Source organism: Melitaea cinxia, chromosome 8 (genome assembly GCF_905220565.1).
Source record: "Melitaea cinxia chromosome 8, ilMelCinx1.1, whole genome shotgun sequence".
Lineage (NCBI taxonomy): Eukaryota > Metazoa > Arthropoda > Insecta > Lepidoptera > Nymphalidae > Melitaea > Melitaea cinxia.
In genome coordinates this window covers 12176838-12197211 of record NC_059401.1, presented here as the reverse complement: position 1 = coordinate 12197211, position 20374 = coordinate 12176838, and the positions used below count along the sequence as shown (strand labels likewise).

Here is a 20374-nt window from a genome sequence, read left to right as displayed (position 1 = left end):
GCCGCGGTCGACACGGTGAAGCAGCGTGGCGGAAGGCGCGAGCAGCGAGCGAGGGCGCGAGGGCATGGGCGGGCCGGGCGGCTGGCCGCGGGACGCGCCCGCGCTGCTCAGCACGGCGCTGCTGCTAGGCGGCGCGGGCGGAGCGGCCTCGTTGGTCGACCGACCGCCGCCGCCGCTCTTCACCATCGACAGCATCCTGGCGCCGAGACCCCAGCCTTCGATGCCACCGCTGCAGCTTCATCATTTGGCCCATTCCCCCTTTCAAAGGGCGCACGATATCTTTGGTACGTCTTTTTATAAGCTTAAAATTTAATTTTTTTTTTATTAAATGCTATTATCAATTTTTTTATAATAAAATTCAGTCAAAATATTTTCACATGCATTTAAATAAGCTTAAAATTTATTTTAGAAAATCCCACAAAATATAGTATTCCTACCTAACCTTAGTTACTTGAATTATACATAGACGCACATACGTATTGGCTTAATTATCATATTTCATTAAGTTTTTAAAAATAACTAAGTACTGAATTTCTTGCTGACATTTCTCAAATTTACATTTCGTGCCGATGGAAGTAGAGTGACTTAATTTTTTTTTGTGTCAGAGACTAGAGGTGCTTGAGAAATAAAAAAAATAATAATTAAATTTTCTTACATCATTATGATCAAAGAGTTCATGAATTACGCCAGCTACAGTTTCTTTTGCTAGTATTGAAGACACTTGATACTATGCATCCTTATGGTTGGTTTCATGACATGACTTACTTTTGTAACTGGGTTAAATATAATTCTTTCCTTAATTTATTGATAATCTGTTAGCGAAGGCGGTGTAATTATTGGGTGTACAATTTAATACGGTTTTGAAAGATGGCTTCGCTTATTGTGTATGTTGTTCAGGGATAAAAGATTGCGGTGGTTTCTGAGAGGCTACACATCTGTGAATAATAATTATACTCAACTCAATATGTACCCATATTGAATTGAGTTTTGGAAAAAATACTTGTTTTTTATTTATTTGAAACTGTATAAAATTTATTGTAATTAGTGGCATTTGCGGGGAATTTTAATTTGCTACTTTTATTTTAAGAAAAGTGCAACTGAAGCGCATAATATGCTTATAGAACCTTACACTGACAATGTTCCTACTGCTAATTTACACAGAGGTTTCGCTGTTTCAAGAGCGGTTGTATAGAGCGGTATTTTAAGGTTGTAAAAAGTCCTGGTCCACCGAGTCCCAAAAATTCAAAGACAAAAAATTAAACATAATAGTTGATGCAATTTTTCACTTGTAAGCAACTGCTTCAAAGGCAAAAAGACAGGTTTTGTTCATTTGATAATAACAAAAATATAAAGTGGATATTCTATGACGATTCTAAGGAGAAAAAAGGAGTACGTTAAGCCCTTCAGTTATTGTTATCAACTCCAATATCAGCACCAAAACCAAATCCACGTTTTTAAGGAAATGTTTTTTGATCTGGTGGGACAAAAAAAAAGTATTGTTTGTTATATATTATTGACATGAATTCTATTTAATCGATTACTAAATATTGTATATTTGTGTGTATTTTGATATAATTATCCTATGTTTTATTATTTTCCTATGTTTAATTTTGGTTTTTTCTCTGTTTCTTAATTATGTTTGTATTCTGCTGTTTAATTGTATGGACTTTGTCTGAAATAAAATTATTATTATTATTATTATTATTATTATATATTAATTCAAAGGCATTCGTTATAAATTGCACACGTTTGAACTAGGTCTTACGAAAAAAGTGTCAAGTATACCCACTAGGAAAGACAACACAAAGCTATTTTCTTTTATGACAGCGTTCGGACTTATGTTGAAAGCATTAGTGACAAAATTATTAAATAGCGGGGACCAATGGATGCAGCATGGTTTAGTAGGTCAACCTTAAAAATTAATTGATTTTTAATAATAGAAAAAACAATTATTTTTTACGTTTATTATGTTTTTAAAAAAATATTTTGAAAGCAATGTTATGTGGTCTGCAGTGTGGTTACGGCAATATAGAATATAGCCACCCCCTCTCTTCCCGTGGGTGTCGTAAGAGGCGACTGCGTGATAACACAGTTCCACCACCACGTTGGAACTTAAAAAGCCGACCTATGGCGGGATAACCAACCAACTACTGGCTTTCAAATACACAGGCCGAAGATGGGCAGCAGCGTCTTCGGTACGACAACGCCAGCCCTGCGGTCACCGACCCGCCTGCCCAGCGTGGTGATTTTGGACAACACATATGAGTTCACGCCATTTTTGGCACGAACTTGTGGAGACCTACGTCCAGCAGTCGACTGCGATAGGCTGAAGTGATGAGCGACTAATATCTATAATTATTATTTTTATCCGACTAAGGCGGCTAATAAGATTACGACCCACATGATATTAAGCGGTTACCGTATCTTGTAGACGCTGCATTATCAGAAGCATAACAAGTCCGTTGCCGACTCTACCCATGACCCTCCCCAGGAGCCCTAGCCACCTTATTCATTACAGAACAACAAAACTACTTGAGAGCAGAATTATTTAGGTGCGATCTTCTGAAGTAAGGTTAAGGTATTTCCCCAGACGTGCTGTTCCAGATTTTGAGCAGGATATTTCCTGCTCTGTCCTACCTCAACGTAAAATTAATTAGCCGAAATTATAAAATGAGAAACATTTGAACTGACCGATTTTGCCTTGTTACGGACCCGTTCCTTGTAAGGCCTCTGACTTGTGAGATCTTGTAAATTTGTTTTTACTTTACCTTTTTTTCTTGTTTTTCATTTATTAATTTTTTTTAATTTTTTTTGTAAAAAAAAATAGTCTTCAATTTTTAACATACGTTTACCTCAATTTAGTAAGTGGCTTTAGCCCTAGAGAGCTTTAAGGTTAATTTTTATTATCCTAGACGCAACCTCTTAGGCTTTGCAAGTATCACCTCTTATCTTGTAACTAAAACTAAAATAAAATAATATCCTGAAGTCACTAACATCACGATTTCTTATATAGAATTTTGAACCTTATTATAAATTAAAACAAAGAATTTATAGTTCTTTCGAAATGTAGTTGAGTTTTGCTTTGTATACCTAAGGACGAGTATTACAAATGCAAGTATAATGAGTATAATTCTACAAAGCGAATATCTGCAGTGACAATATCAGAGATTTAACCGTGAGTGGTTGTACGGTTCTTAGTTCTATGTTTGTTTTTAAATTCGTTGAGTGTTAGGGTTTTTTTTACTTTCTGATAATAGATATATTTCCTCTGTGATAGCCTGTCAATACTTTTTGTGAAAGATAAACTATCTCATTTAGTTTCAGTCTGTAAATAAATATATCTGACAGAAAAAGTGGTGTTTTATTGTTAAATGGAAAAAAAACATATCGTAAACTTTTATTTGTTTGATATTTAGGTCAGCTAACCATCTGAAACAGCTGAAATTAATTCGAAGTGTTTAAACAGATGATTTTTTATCGCATGGCACTTTGATACAATAGAACGTACAAAACAGTCGGACTTGCCGTCGTCCATCCCCTTGTTATATATTAATTGATACTTAATTAAATACCTAATGGATAAATGTTATTATAGTTTATAAGAAATAGTTTACATTTTTCGCTTCAGCCTGTAATAATCCACTGCTAGGCATAGGCCTCTTTCCCCATGTAGGAGAAGGATCAGAGCTTAATCCACCACGCTGCTCCAATGCGGGTTGGCGGATATATTCCCTACTATGAGTAACGATCGCTATCAGGTGTACATGATAACAACCGGGACCGACGGCTTAACGTGCTCTCCGAGGCACGGTGGGGAGACCCACGTTTAAATTTTTACCACGTTTTAATTTTTTTTATTACCACGTTTTAATTTTTAAATTTTTAGGTAAAGTAAATTTCGTAATAAACTACTTATACTTAAATTGATATTAAATTTTAATAATCTATGCAAGTAGTTTGTAAATCACTTCGTAACTCTACAGATTTTTAAATTTATTTTGTAATATCTATTAGTTAAAGATATTTTTAGTGAACAAAATACACACCTTAGGTAAGAAGCGTAAAGCGCCTCTAGCTACGAGCTACCCACGCGAAGGGATCGGCGAAGACAGGGCTTATCCCAATTAAAAGTCTTTATTTCTCGTAAACAGTATTTTAAATTAATTTTACTGGTCTTTTTTCTTAGTTATTATTATGAATTAAATGTTTTGTTTCCGAAAATAATTACTAAATTTAATGTATGACTGAAAAAAATAATATAATTGTGTTTGGTCGCAAACGATAAAAATCGACTACAATTTACATCGACAAGTAATAGAACGTAGATAGTCGAAAAAACAGTCAAATAAATACGCATTATTAGAGATACTTAACTGAAAAGTACTCATCAGATCTTGATTAAATTTAAATAGGACCACACAACAATTACCAGAAAACCATTAAAATAAGGGTCATCAAAATCGGTACAACTAGTAAAAAACATGCTGTCGAATTGAGAACCTCCTCATCTTATGAAGTCTACAATAAGCGAGCTAAAAATAATACTGTATTCTTTTTTTCTTCGTTATTGATTACTTTAGTGTGTTGATAAAGAAGATAAATAATAAAATATATTTAGTAATTTCGATTTTTATTTTAAAATTTATTTTATTATCATATCGGTAAAAAAAGTTGTAGGTAACTTAGGTACTTTACATTTCGATTAAAATTTAATCTTAATAAATTATACGGCCGACTGGTTTTGCTCCGGATTATTATGCCGTTCTGTTTCTAACTAAATTTAAATTTTTTAGGAAATTAAGAATGTAAACAATAACATTTTTGTTACGTCCTACATTGATGAAAATTGGCCAGTCCACTAAATAAATAATTGTGTTTGCAGGCAAACGAAAAAAAACTGACTTTAATTATATCGACAAGTAATACAACGTAGGTATACGAAAAATTAGTCAAGTAAATACGCATTATCAAATATTACCCCAAAAGTTGTAATTAGATCTCGATGAAATTTAAATGTGACCACATGATGAACATCGACTTTCGATTAAATTAAAAATTATCAAAATCGGCATACCCAGTAAAAAGTTATGCGGATTTTCGAGTTTCCCTCGATTTCTCTGGGATCCCATCATCAGATCCTGGTTTTCTTATTATGTTACTACACCAGAAATATCTCCTTTCTAACAAAAAAAAGAATTATCAAAATCAGTTCATAAACGACGAAGTTATCCCCGAACACACATAAATATATATATGTACGGTTGAAAATACAGTTGGAGTTTCCCAAAAATTTTTGGAAATAGGAATCCAACAAATAATAAGGCATCAGGCTGATTGTATTCATCCGTCTAATCTGCGGACTACGGAAATTTTACAGATAGTTTAATAAAAACCTTATTATTACTTACATACAATTGTTAAAATTTATTGAAACTTTTTGATTAGGAAAGTTTACTTTTAATTATTCTATGTAAAATTTTATGATTCATTTAAATACGTAGTGTCAAAATCGAAAAGTAATATAAAGCACATTAGATCTTTCACAAAGTTAATTTTTACAATCTAAGCTAAATCACAATCAAACCTAAATTTAAATATAACTTACTACTTTTACTTTTCTTTTATAAATCTAAAAAAAGCTACTTTTATTCGAATACTCAGCTTATTAATAAAATATTTATTCCACAAATCACATAACAGTGCGACAAACACAAAAGGATATGGAAATAATTTAAGTCTTTGATTCCATGCGTCTGCTCGCGTCATGTTACAAGTAGGCTAGCTAGTGTTTTGCAAATCGATATGGCTTAGCCAGGCGCGCACTCGTAAAAATGTGAGACGGCAAACCGAAAACCATCGATAGCACCTTAAAAATACGCTGGCGGCCTTAAAAGCTTTTACAATTCTACCAAAAGTAATACAATGTAATACCCCACCGATGCCGGAAGCATGCAAAAATATTGAATTTTTCTTCGTAGCGTTATATTTGGAATCGTTCAGGCAGTTTCAACCGCGTCTAGGGAGCGCTTATAGGTCCTTAAGCCCGGATATTCACGGGTCGACTGCTTTGCTGTTCGCTAATTCTAATCGACCGTGACGTGTTCAACATATTTTTATTTTGAATTTAAATCTTTATTTTGTACGAAAAGGAATTATTTTTTTTTTGTTATCATTACGTAGCGAAAATTAAAAGGATGCATCAATGTTATAAAATAAATAATGTTTGGACCTCCTGCGTCGGATGTTGAGCAACGCATTAAGTTTTGTTTAAAATCTTCATATTAGTAGATGCAAGTACGTATGTAGTTTATATGGTACTGATAATTATGTTGACGTTGTTAAAGTGAATATCGCGTATAAGTCGCGTTATAAATATATAGATATCATCACTTCAGCCCATTGCAGTCCACCGCTGGACATAGACTTCTCTAAGTTCGCGCCAAAAGTGGCGCCAACTCATGTGTTTTGCCCATAGTCACCACGCTGGGCAGGCGGGTCGGTGAGCGCAGGGCTGGCTTTGTCGCACCGTAGACGCTGCTGCCTGTCTTCGGCCCGTGTATTTGAAAGCCAGCAGTTGGTTGGTTATCCCGCCATCGGTCGGCTTTTTAAGTTCCAAGGTGGTAGTGGAACAGTGTTATCTCTTAGTCGCCTCTTATGACACCCGCGGGAAGATTGAGAGGGGGTGGCTATATTCTTTACTGCCGTAACCACACCGCGAAATAATAATATATAGATATAATTATAGATAATATATAATATGCAATGGAACGGGCTATACTTGGGTTGTCTCTCAAAGATATGATTAGAAATGAGACTATCTGCGAGAGAACGAAAGTAGACATAGTCCTCAGAATTAGCAAGTTGAAGTGGCAGTGGGCTGGTCACTTGTGGACCGATGGCCGTTGGAGCAGACGTGTTCTGGAATGGAGACCGCGTCTTGGCAAATGCATTGTGGGACGTCCTCCGGAACACTGGGACTGTAGGCTGGATGAGGATTGCGGAAAACCGGATGTCTGGCGCGAGCTTGGCGAGGCCTATGTCCAGTAGTGGACTGCGATAGGTTTAACTGACTGATGTTCTAAACATGCCATGTGTAGAAGTAGGTGGGACTGACTCCTAATTAGAAACCTGCGTTCAGGATAATTGTGATGAATATATTTGAACATGTTAATATAATTATTATATACGCGAAATTTAATTAGTTTTATGGATTCTTTAGTTACCCTTTTTTTTACGTGGGGAAATCCTTATGGACACATTCCGGCGTGGGGGCACCGGAGTGGTGTGTCTGACTCATACTGACTAAAAACTATCATATGTGAGCAGACCTCCACCTGAGTGGAGTGAGATGGGGTCGCATTAGCATGCACCATCTTTAGTTACTACCTACATTAAACTTAGGGATACCTTATTTGAAAAAAACCCTTGTAAAGAGAAAGAGTGAAATGAATAATAAACTCTAAAAGTCCAGAAGCTATGAAATTATTTTAATTATAATTAGAAACTATTAAAAATTTTGAGTGACAGGTGACAATCATATCGCATTTTTAACCGACTTCAAAAAAGAAGAAGGTTCTCGATTCGACTATATTTTTTTATGTGTGTTACCTCAGAAGTTTTTACTGGGTAGACAGATTTCGATGATTCTTTTTTTAATTAAAAGATAATGCTTGTCAAGTGGTCCCATTTTGATTTAATCGATACTTTGCGAGTGCTTTTTGAGTTATCTCTAATAACGCGTATTTGCTTGACTATTTTTTCGTCGACCCACTTTGACCTCATAACTTTTTACTAGGTGTAAGTACTAATTTCGATAATTCTTTTTTAATCAAAAGCTGGCTCTTTTCATGTAGGTCCATTTCATTTTGATTGAAATCTGACCAGCACTTTTTGAGTTATTTCTAATTATGGATGCATATTTACCTAATAAATTTTTCGTCTATCCACGTTATAATACTGGTCGAAGTAATTGAAGTCGGTTTTTTTTCGTTTGGAAGCAAACACCATTATTACTGGGGCAGGCTACAGAAAAAGTATATTGCTCGAAGTTTCGGAGCAACACGACTGGGAAAATATCTCAATCATATAAAAAATCACAGCAAAATAATACTACTTTCAAGTTGTTATCTTGTAGTAAGAAAAGTAGCCACTCTGGCTCCTGGGGAGAGTTGAAAGCATTATAATCAGTAGAATTTTGGTCATATATAGCTAAAGTCACCGCTTACCATCAGAGGTACGTAAATTTGTTTACCAGCTGAGAGTGAGCCTTTATGAAAATTATTGTTTTCAAAATCCTTTGTTTGTTAATTGTATTTCATTACCTTTTTCATTTTTTATACTTACGTTTGTGAGGTAAAAACAAATTATATTAACAATTATAATTATATTCTCAGATTAAGAAACAAGTATATATAATAAGATATTATTCCATATACCTACGCATTTAAAATAAGTAAAGTATAATAGTATTTTTCGTCATGAATTATACCTTAATATTTTTGCTGAAAGTGCATATAATTATATGCATAATTATGCTTAGTACTTAATGAATCATTACATACTATAAAAAAAGCCGCTTCCCGTTGTCTGTTTGCTTAGATATTTAAAACTACGCATCGGATTTTGATGCGGTTTTCTTTAATAAATAGAGTGATTCCAGAGGAAGATTTATATGTATAAAACATGGAAGCACAAAGCTGGAGCGGTTCGCTATTACTTTATACGTTACAATTTCTTAACCACCAATTTGCGTGGCAGTTTATTCGCGGAATTAACATTTGTCAAAATACATATATAATACAATATTCAATATTTTTTTACTATACATGTATTTAAAATTTTATCTTACATAACTATCATTTATTTATAATATTTTAAAAGGAAAATTTAATTAAACTTAGAAACTTAAAAATCAATAATAATGAGAAATATTTTCGTTGTATAGCATACTATAATAGTATACTTATAACTTAATAAATAACATATATCAACGGTCATTCCATTTTCTTGTAGATCTTTATATTACCATTTGTCCATATTTTCAAAATCGTAATTAGAATTTTTTTATTCCTAAAATCCGCATTTGCTGAACCGCCCACTTATCAAATAATGAAATCGCCTACTTATCAAATAATTGTCTGTGATATAGTGATGAAAATGTTGAAACTTTAGACTACATGACAACTGTTGAAACTTTAGTAGTTTAGAATCATGTTTTTCTTGCCACAATTTATATCATAACTAAACTAAACAGGTGTAGGAAACGTGGTGACGTCAGCCGGGAGCTACGCGGGTTTGTACGGAGGCTACGCTGCGGCCGCCCTAGCTGGTCTATCCGGCCCTCCGCCAAAACGCAAGCGCCGACACCGGACCATCTTCACAGAAGAACAGCTGGAACAGCTCGAGAGCACCTTCGATAAGACGCATTATCCCGACGTTGTTCTCAGAGAACAACTCGCGTTGAGGGTCGACTTGAAAGAAGAACGGGTTGAGGTATGTAGTTATTTAATAAATAAACATATTATACTCATTGTCAATAGCCAACAGGAACACAAATAGTTAACTACGTACAAGCATTTGAATGCCCAATACAGTTGTTTTTTACGCGGTAAGTATAAAATAGCGGTAGCAATAAACCCATTAAAACCGAGTATAGCAATTTACGCAGAAGACTAAACGAGCGTATTTAGTTCAACAATGAAAATGTAATGTAATTAAGATACCTCTGTATATATTTTACTGATTACGTATTGTAAACACATAATTCCTTTATAATCACGTAGATCGATGAGATATGGCCACCCTTAGTAATTCAGATCTAACATGAAGACAAATCTTGTACGAGTTTATAACAAAGTATTCAGGTCCATTTTACGCGGGGAGGCTAAGGTCAAATAAAAATAAAGTTTTAATTAAGTCTTTAATCCAAATGATGAGCTATGTTAATGCCCAGCGTCAATGTAAGAGATAATAAAAATAACTTCGCTAATGTTTCGTTTTATAAAATGGATCTTAAGGATTAAAATAAATAATCTAACTGTTACCCTTAGCAGCTATTAAAATTTTTCTTATAATACAAACTACATATATTATTTTTTATTTTAATATAGTAAAATAAAAAATACACACATACACACACAAGAATATTTTTAATTTTCAAAATTCATCATGTTGGTAATAATAATAAAAATACTGCAGGAAACAGCCAGTAAGAGCCTTGTGTTAGTATATCAATAAATAGATTTAACTGAGGTAGGGCACAGCAGGATTTCCTGCTCAAAATATGGAGCAGCCCGACTGGGGTAGTACCTCGACCTTACAGAAGATCACAGCAAAATAATACTGTTTTCAAGCAGTATTGTGTTCCTGTTGGTGAGTAAGGTGACCAGAGCTCCTGGAGGGATTGGGGATTGGGTCGGCAAAGCACTTGCGATGCTTCTGGTATTGCAGGTGTCTATAAGCTACGGTAATCGCTTACCATCAGGTGAGCCGTACGCTTGTTTGCTGACCTAGTGACATAAAAAAAAAGATATAAAGAATAGATATAATGGACATATAACGTATAGAGATATAATAGAACAAAAAAATTAATTCATAACCACTCGTGACTTTGATGCAACTGTTCATCTCTCATAGACAATTCACTCCCAATGTCGAAGTGATTTAATTTAATCTTTGTATTCGTGTAGAAGAAACTTGAATTTTAACTAAATTTGTATGTATATCGTCGCCGTTACCTAAAACACAGGCATTACTGTATATTATAATAATATTTTAGAGTAACTGAAAATGCAAAGTTTAAACAGCCGACGAGACTTACTTGATCTCTGTTTTTTTTTTATAAAATTATGATAAATATCTAAGTTGCCCAGCTTTTTTGGAAAAATTTATGTCTAGAATCCCTCTTCGGATGCCTCGCAGGCCGGTTGAGCCACTCTTTTGTCCATTTCGTAAAACAGTTTTGGGTGCAAACTCGCCAATCTCACGAATTTGTATGCTCTATAATACGAGTAAATAGGTGTGGAGGATCTGAATTTAAAACAGTAATTGCCCATAGGCAGAAATAAATTAAATATTATACTCTCGATCTAAGTTACATTGCAACAATCGTTGGTGTACCAAATAAATAAATTGGTTAAATATATATAATCGTATAATCTATGTACATAATTTATACTTATAAACAAAAGTAGTAAACTTAAAGATTACGTGCAGACATATATAGATAATGTCTTTCAGAATTATGTTGTAGTTCTGTATTACCTTTTCAACCCTTAATAATGATTCCCACGGTAAATTTGCACGTAGACACGACTTAGATGTTGATATTATATAGGTGTGTGTGTTATGATCTGTGTATGTGTATAACTGAATTCCTTTTCGTAATCATTCAAATGTTAATATTGCACCTATAAACTTACGGTAGCAAGGCGGAAAGTTTAGAAGAAGCAAAGGGGTCTAAGTGTCAATAGAGCTGACGCGACATTTTGTGTGCCAACATTGTGTGGGTGGCCCGCACAAAAAAATAAATCCCGGTTAAAGTACCCTAGTTAGATGTAATCTCTAATTTGTTTAAAGGAGTAGGTGTTGTGTTTCACTTTACAAATTACGTTTAAATGAGCAGTTAATTTTATTTCGGATTTTTTTGTGATTATGTATTTTAAATAAATATATAAATCAGTATTTTATAGAATGTAAATCAGTCATCTATACAGTTACAGAGACAAACTTGTTCAGAGTTAGTCTAATTATTAAATACTAGATTTTCATCAATAAACGTAGATTATGATTTTATTTTAAACACATTGTTTAAACGTACTAGCTATTATTAGCGGTACATAGTACTATGAAATTGTTGTTATTTAAATAATGAAATCTTAATCAAAGGTAATAAATCTACAGACACTTCAAAAATACACCATCAACGAGTAGGTAAACAGGTTAACGTCGTTATAATTGCCATTCTTTTAACGTAGGTACTACACGAAATTTATGAAGCAATATTGCTACTAATAGTTGGCATCCAGTGTGTTAAGCAAACTGTTACACAATGTATTTATCTAGTTTAACTGACCGAACAGTATTTGGGCCAACGGTTGTTACCGAGATGTTTGCGGGCTACCGGTGTTGCTCGAGTGTGTACCGTCCACTCCAGTGCGTCACTACCACCCAGTCAGCTCATCGTTTGTTTACATACCCACTTTTTTCTGTGCCGTTGCGCAAATTATAATTTTTTACAGGACACTACGATTTAATATATAACTAATAACTCATCAACCATCTTGTACCCTTTAATGGTTAATTTGCATTTTTTAATACAGACAGAATAAAGAGTCCTTATCTACATTTAAGTTCAACTGGGTTGACAGAATATAAGTTTTAGTGTTTTTTTATAACTAGATCAGAAAACAAGCGTACGGCTCACTTGATTGTAAGCAATTACCGTAGCTTATAGACGCCTGCAACACCAGAAGAATTGCAAGCGCGTTGACGACCCTAATCCCACTTCCTCCCAGAAGCTCTGGTCACCTTCCTCACCAACAGGAACTCAACACTGCTTGAAAGCAGTATTATTTAGCTGTGATCTTCTGTAAGGTCGAGGTACTAACCCAGTCGGGCTGCTCCATATTTTGAGCAGAAAATCTCTTGCTGTGCCTTACGTCACATTGTCGTAGAGGTTTATTTTTAAAGGTCTTATACAATATATTAACAAATAAACAGGAAATATAATCAGACTATTTTAGATATCGGCAGAAATACTTACAGTTCAATAAAAAATGTAAATAAACACCCCTCTGAAAGTAAATATTAGGTACTATATTGTAATTTTGTTTGTTTTTGTAATATTTTTTGAAAACTATTAAACTAAAATATAAAAGGAATTACTGTAATATTCTTATACTCAAGCTGATTAGGCCAGAAGATATAGTATGAGACCTTTAAAAATAAACCGCTTCGACAAATCTCTTCAGCGAATAGAATTAATTATCACCTACTATCTATCATGAAATCCGTGAAACTATAATGCCTACTGTAATCTAATGTACTGCATTAGCCTTTAAACGTCCCACTGTTGACCAAAGACTCTGCTGTAAAGGTGAAGGGTTAAAGCCTAATCAATCATTAATCTCCAGATTGGCTCAGCTTGGTGGTAATGTTTTGTACTACTGTGCACTTCGCGCAGTCTCGACTGTGTCGACTTTAACGCTTATTATTCTTCTCATATAAGTACCTAATAGCGTCATATTTTACAACCAATAACCTTAGACATGAGAATAACACATTTAAACTATTAAGCAAATCTTCCGCTTCATCATAACGTCGTACGTTGTACAAAGTATACGAACAGACAGTATGATAATAATATGTTGCATCATTAAAAAGAACCGCAGATGCAGAAACGGCAAACTCAACGTTGTGACTAGGCACAAAAACGGCAAGAGCAATAAAATATTTTTTTTTTTTTAATTTTACAAGCATTCCTTGTATATTTTTATAAAGGTATAAGGTATATACTTGTTTTAGTTAATGTTTAACATAAATTAAATTAGTATTTTATTTTCATAATTTTACTTAATATTTCGACATTGTATAGAAACTCGAAAGTTATAATATTGACATTAAAAGTCTTCTGAACATCTTCAGGTGTGTTATTTACATATGACATCTTTTATGAGATGATTCATTTTATGATGTTGAAAAGGAGAAAACGTCAGTAGATGTAGCGAAAAACTTTATGCTGAAAGATGCCACAAATTATATTTTATAACAATCTTTCAGGTTTCGTTAAACCCATCGATTAATCAATAAATCTTTAAAGGCCTGTATCACCTCAATTAATAAACTTCAACGTATACTTAGATTCACAATCGCTAATAGAAGTATTCTATAAGTAAATTTGAATTCGATGGTGAAAAAGAAAAATACGCCCTAAAATGTTATCTGTTGGATACCGTCAAACGTCAGAAAGCTTTAACGGCAAACGGAAATAGTGACAAGTTTCATGTTTGTTATTCAGAATAAGCTTTTCAAAGGCCTAAAAGACAATCTAGCAACAAGTATTTTTTTATTACCTCTACTTAAATATATATCTACAATAACATTTATTCTCATTCATAAAATTAATTTACTATGACTTCGCCTTATAATATATTTTAGTGCAAATGTTAGAAAAACGGCTCTGCTCCTGTAACAAGTTATATGATATTACATAGTCTATAACCTTAATCAATGAACAGGCTATTTAAGAATCAAATTCTAGTGCTGTTTTCTAATGTATCTATTAAGAGTGTTGTTTATCGTTTGTCGTAAAGTTAATTCCGCACATTAGTCACGAATAGACTTAAACAGCAAGAGATAGCTCATTGGGAACCCTTTTGCTTAAATTAAGTAACTATAACATTTAAGACTTACAATTGCCAATAGAAATATGCCATTACTATAGTGAAATTGGATGGTGGAAAAGATCAATGTGTCATAAAGCTTCATCCGTTGGATACCGCCATCTGTCCAATAGCGTTAATGGGAGGTGGTGAAACATGCACTTAGTAAAATATAGGTCGTATTATCATTAGGTACACAATATTATTACCATTATAGTTTTGTAATTAATCATTTCACTACGTTAGGCATGTGCATAGAAATAGAAAAAAAAAATTAGAATTTATATCGAGTTTCGATATTTCGATCAATATTTTGACTAAATAATAAAGATTTTAATAGTTTATTTTGTTTCTTATATTGGTACTAGCTGACCCCGCAAACGTTGTTTTGCCATGTTATTAATCCCCTTAACCCCTCCCCTATAACTTAGGGGTATTAAAAATAGATGTTGGCCGATTCTCAGATCTACCCGCACACAAAATTTCATAAAAATCGGTCCAACCGTTTTGGAGGAGTATTTTAACGAACATTGTGACACGAGAATGTTATATTATATAAGATTTAGCTATTAAAAATACTGTTTCTATTTAAGATTATTGGAAAGTGAAATTAGTATATCCGCAGTATCTGCCAACCAGCAATGAATCAGCGTGGTGGATTAAGCTCCAATCCTTTTCCTATATGGAGAAAGAGGCCTGTGTCCAGCACTAAGATGTGACGGGCTGAATACTAATGCTAAATTTAGTTTCTGAGTCGTTTAATGTTTCATTATTTATTATAATAATAATAGTATCTAGTATTATTCAGTTCCTGGACACCAAATAGATAACCATTGAGTAAATAAACTAATTTTTGAATATCATATCAAAAATTGACCGCTCCAGCGGGATTCGAACCCGCGTCTCCGACTGTCCGTGTCGGCGCTCTAGCCAATTAAGCTATGGAACGATGTACTCGCTAGAGCGAAATTTTTGATATGATGATTTTTTTTATATTTTCGGTTTAAGCGAACCGTGGCGCAGTCTATAGTGAGTTCTTTACAGAGACCCGTGACTATTCAAAGTTTCATATTACAATGAAAATCTTTGACAGGAGACGACACCATGCTATTTTTAAAAAGTCCCGCTAGAGCGGTCAATTTTTGATATGATATTCAAAAATGTTTAGAATTCCTAATGTGTGGGTAACACAAAAATAAAATTGTACATATTAAATAAACTAATTTCTTATTGTTAAGAACTTAGTTTATTTCATGATTACTGAATCATGTGGCGTTAAAAATCAATGTGATTTCAATCTTACATTTCTTGTGCGGCTTCCCCGCTGTAAGTATTGGACGACAAGTATAATTTGTTAAATGTAAACTTTTTATTAAGGAATCCGTATAAACTTGTATAGCTAAAAATTTAACCTCGGGGCGAATAGAAAGGGACGTTCATCTGTGGGTGAGACGGCGCCGCGAAAATTAATCTGAGTTAATTAAATTTGATTTATTTATGCTAGCCCGAGCCGAGGGCGCCGGGAACGATAAAAGTACAACAATGAGGCTAATGAGGGTCACTTATAAGGCTTTTCACGGGATAACAGTGTTTTTTTTCGGTTTAACAAACTCGTGACTTGAGTTGCTTGAGGAAAATATAATTTTCGATAAATATTCCGCTTTGTACATATTATAGAATAAAGGCATTAAAATTAAATATTTAGAAATTAGGACAAACATAATACATTCAGGAGTTCAGTACATTCAATAGTAATAATATTTCTAAAAATTGGACGTAGTTATAAAAATCCCCTAAGAAAAATGTGTACCTAAATGTAAATTGCGTAATTTAAAACTAAATAGTGAAACTAATTAACTTAATCGAAAGGTAAACAGTAAATAAAGTGTGACAACGTGACTTATATAATTTTGCGATTGACGTTTAGGTGCATTTATTTGAATTCTAGCAGTTGTCCGAGGCATTGCTTGCGTAGAAATTGATAATATTTACAAAGACAGGCAAAAGTAGCGTATAATCATTATATTAAAACAATTTAGGACATATTTGTGTACCACATAATATATGGTTCATATATCATTCATAACCTACCAGACCGCTTGCAGAGCTTGCTCTCGACCTGCCAGTGAAAGTCCCGCCAAAATCTGGCCAGCCGTTTCACATATTAGTCGGAAGCAACAGACAGACAGACAGACAAAAATTGAAAAAATGTTATTTTGGTATATGTACCGAGTATAAAGCCATATATATGCCTTTAGTATAAAGTATAAAGCGGTTATTTTAATATCACAAACTGACACTCCAATTTTAGCGGCAGATAGCTGAATATGAAGTCACGGGCACAGCTAGTTATTATATGTAACTCGAAAATTGCTTGTTAGATCTCAATTAATGTAAATGGGACCACATTACACGCACCACCTTTCGGTTAAAACAAAAATCATCAAAATCGATCCACCTAGTCAAAAGTTCTGAGGTGACATACATTTATAAAAAATTATAAAAACAATACAGTCGAATTGAGAAGCTCCCTATTTTGAAAGTCGGTTAAAAAAACGAAGTGCAGGTAAAACTTTATTAAAGTTTTACAAATAAGTATAATTTAATAATAGTCTTATTTATTTGTTGGAGTTAAATACTTTCGTTTGTGCCGAGATAGTCAAAGTATTTGTGCCAAGACAAATAATATTAGAGTAGATTTGTTGAACTTTATTGATTTTTCCATTCTAAAAGTGAGAGGTAAAATAATCAATCAATACTAAAAAAATACACAATAATTAAATTATATACACTTGTATCAAGGTACATCGTTGTATTACTACTATATCATAATTTAAAAATAACAGCACGCTAAACAAAACCAGAGTCTGTGTCCTACTTGCGACAAAAATTGCGAAATCGCAGGCTTTTATGGATCTTTAGAGAAATAATTTTAAATATTCTAACAATTAATAATGAATATTTTTTAAGTCATTTACTTATGTCGCTAGATGACATAATTTTAAGCAGCACGTTTTGTACTCAAAAGTTGTATTAGTCATATTTTTTAATGGTTTCAACAAATCCTGCTAAAACAAGAACTTAACACTTAAACTTAACATGAGACATAATATCTTATTGTTGAGATACCTACACAAATGTTTTTCTTTTAAGTCGTACGTGTGTGTTGTAATATATGTATTAAAAACGCTTATTTCACAGTTGTAGAGCGTTGTTTCCCCATTATTTGCGCAGCGGCAATTGAAAACTGCATTATTAAAAGGCTTTTGTTTAGGTATCACAACACTTACTGAAAATCGCGTTTACCCTCACAAACGTGTGCTTCGTTTGTTTCATTGTTCTGAATTTTTTAAAACTTATCTTGACTCTACGTATGTTTAATAGATTAAAATGAAAATCATTTGTATTTGAAATTATGAATCCTAGTAAAATATATATTGTACAAAGTTATAATGTGATACCAAATAAGTCATTATATACATATGTACGTATATGATGACCGCGTGGAATGGAAATAAAAAATTAGCAACATTTCCGCGTCGCAATTTCGATTTTTTGGGTTACATAAATACAAAAATAATATTTTACAGGCTTCATTATAGTATATAATTATGTCGGTAATTACAAAGAATAAAATATAACAATACAAAAAAATAAAAAAATGTATCATGAGCAGTTCGTAGAATATAATGTTACTACTTCCGAAGTTTTTAAAGTCCTGTAATAACTGAAAATCCTTACACCTAAAGCAGCCATACTCTTCTTCACCTTTATATAACACATAAAATATATTTTAATTAAAATTCATTAAATATTTCATTTAAATGATTGAGATCGGTACTAAAATTTCGGATACTTTACAGCAACTGTGGTCACGGGAGGACGAAACGTCGGGCATTTAAAAAACTTAATAAACCACGATAAAATCCGAAAAATCATTTCATTCATTGTAATGAGTGAAATTCGCGTAAACACTAGGAAATAATATTCATTATAATTTAAATGCGAAGTAGCAACAAAACAAAGCTCAAATTATACGTAATAATTATTTCATCATCATCATCATTACAGCCTATAACAGCCTAAAACCTCACAATTACAACACATACATTTTATATCATTTTATAAATAATTGCTTACTCTAACGACATATACAACAAAAAAAAAATTGTTATTGCTTATATTTTTGTAAATTAATCACTCACTTCAGCCTATCGCAGTCCACTGCTGGACATAGGCCTCCCCAAGTTCGCGCCACACAAATAAATATGTAAATTAATAGATTATTAAAATAATATATATGACGGCTTTAATTTTGAAATAACGTCACCATGATTGACGGTCGGTAAATGTTTTGTTTAATTTCAAATAATTAATATACTTATAATACTTATTATTATTATACTTATTTAGTTCGAATTATTCGCACGGGTATTGCTATCATTACATCATTACAGCCTATACAGTCCACTGCTGGACATAGGCCTCCACAAGTTCACGCCAAAAATAACGTGAACTCATGTGTTTTGCCCATAGTCACCACGCTGGGCAGGCGGGTTGGTGACCGCAGTACGGGCTTTGTCGCACCGAAGACGCTGCTGCCCGTCTTCGGCCTGTGTATTTCAAAGCCAGCAGTTGGATGGTTATCCCGCCATCGGTCGGCTTCTTAAGTTCCAAGATGGTTGTGGAACCTTGTTATCCCTTAGTCGCCTCTTACGACACCCACGGGAAGAGAGGGGGTGGCTATATTCTTTAGTACCGTAGCAACACAGTACATAATTATATCAGATATCATAAAATTATAAATGAAGATATTGTACCCACATTATCGATTAAGTATATACTGGATCAAAATTTATAATTTACAAAAACAGACTCTTTTATCTTGAGTAAATATGTAACAACATTGAAAAAAAAACGAAGTTTTTTCATTTCTTTGAAAGGGATGATGAACAACTCTGTGTAAACGAAAGACAATGGAGGGGTGACATTGCTTTGTTTGAGTCTCAATCATCGTGTTTCAACTCTTTACACAATTAATAATTAAACAGACACATAATCTCGGCTGCCTCAGCCGACGTCGCCCCGAGCTCTGTATGTAGAGTCATTGTTGATCTTTACTTCGTACTGTCTGATTAAATCTGCTGCTGTTTGGGTTATTAATATGAGTCATCCTACAAATGGTATATTTTCTTAACTAAAATATCTATTAATATGGAAAGCAATGTTGAAATAGTCATGAAAACGGTTACCAATTATTTTCATTACACTTAAAATAAAATGCAACAAATACTGTGGAAACAAGCGCTTACAAGAGAATGACAAAGCACATCCCCAGACAGCAATGAACAAGAAAAAGTGGGCGTGTCGCTCCGCCCAGTGGCAAGCGACCTAGCGTCGCTTCCTAGTCGCATACAGCCTCCCTCTCTCAGGAATTATCTTCCAGATATAATAAAAGAGATACGCGCGCAATGTGTTACTAAGTAATAAAGCGGCGCCATTTTGTCTTTTGCTTCCGCGTCAACTCAAAGCAATAACGCTTTTATGAGCTGAGCAGTGATCCGACGTCACTGATCAAAGAGTTTGTTTCAGTTCATTTTACGCTTGTTGGTCATACCTGATTGTTAAACGATACGTATCTAACTTTCAATTGTTACCAATAAAAGTTGTATTATATGAAATTTAAACTGAAAATACCTAATATCGTAATTTAGTTTTTACCCTATTTGTAAAATTCAGACAGGATATTGAAAGTTTGTTACCTCAGCGTTATTCATAATACTAGTGGTCACCTAGTGGTCGGAATTTAGCCATAATTAATTTAAATTATAAGTTTTAACATTATTAAGGTTTCAATGAATTTATTATGATTATGTGTGATATTCAATATAGACAAATAATATTAATCTATAATCTATTCTCCATTTGACGTCAGACTTTAACAATAAACAAAAGCGTTATATGCGTGTTGTCGAATACATGGTAGTGTGCGT

The 20374-nt window shown here is 33.6% G+C and overlaps 1 protein-coding gene across 1 annotated transcript; it reads left to right on the top strand.

Annotated features, from left to right (window-relative positions):
• The first annotated feature begins 64 nt into the window (after window positions 1-64).
• Window positions 65-11471, top strand: LOC123656023 (visual system homeobox 1-like). Its single transcript, XM_045591745.1, has 3 exons — window positions 65-284; window positions 9254-9492; window positions 11430-11471. The coding sequence occupies exons 1-3, from the start codon at window positions 65-67 to the stop codon at window positions 11469-11471; spliced, it is 501 nt and encodes a 166-aa protein (XP_045447701.1).
• The last annotated feature ends 8903 nt before the right edge of the window (window positions 11472-20374 follow it).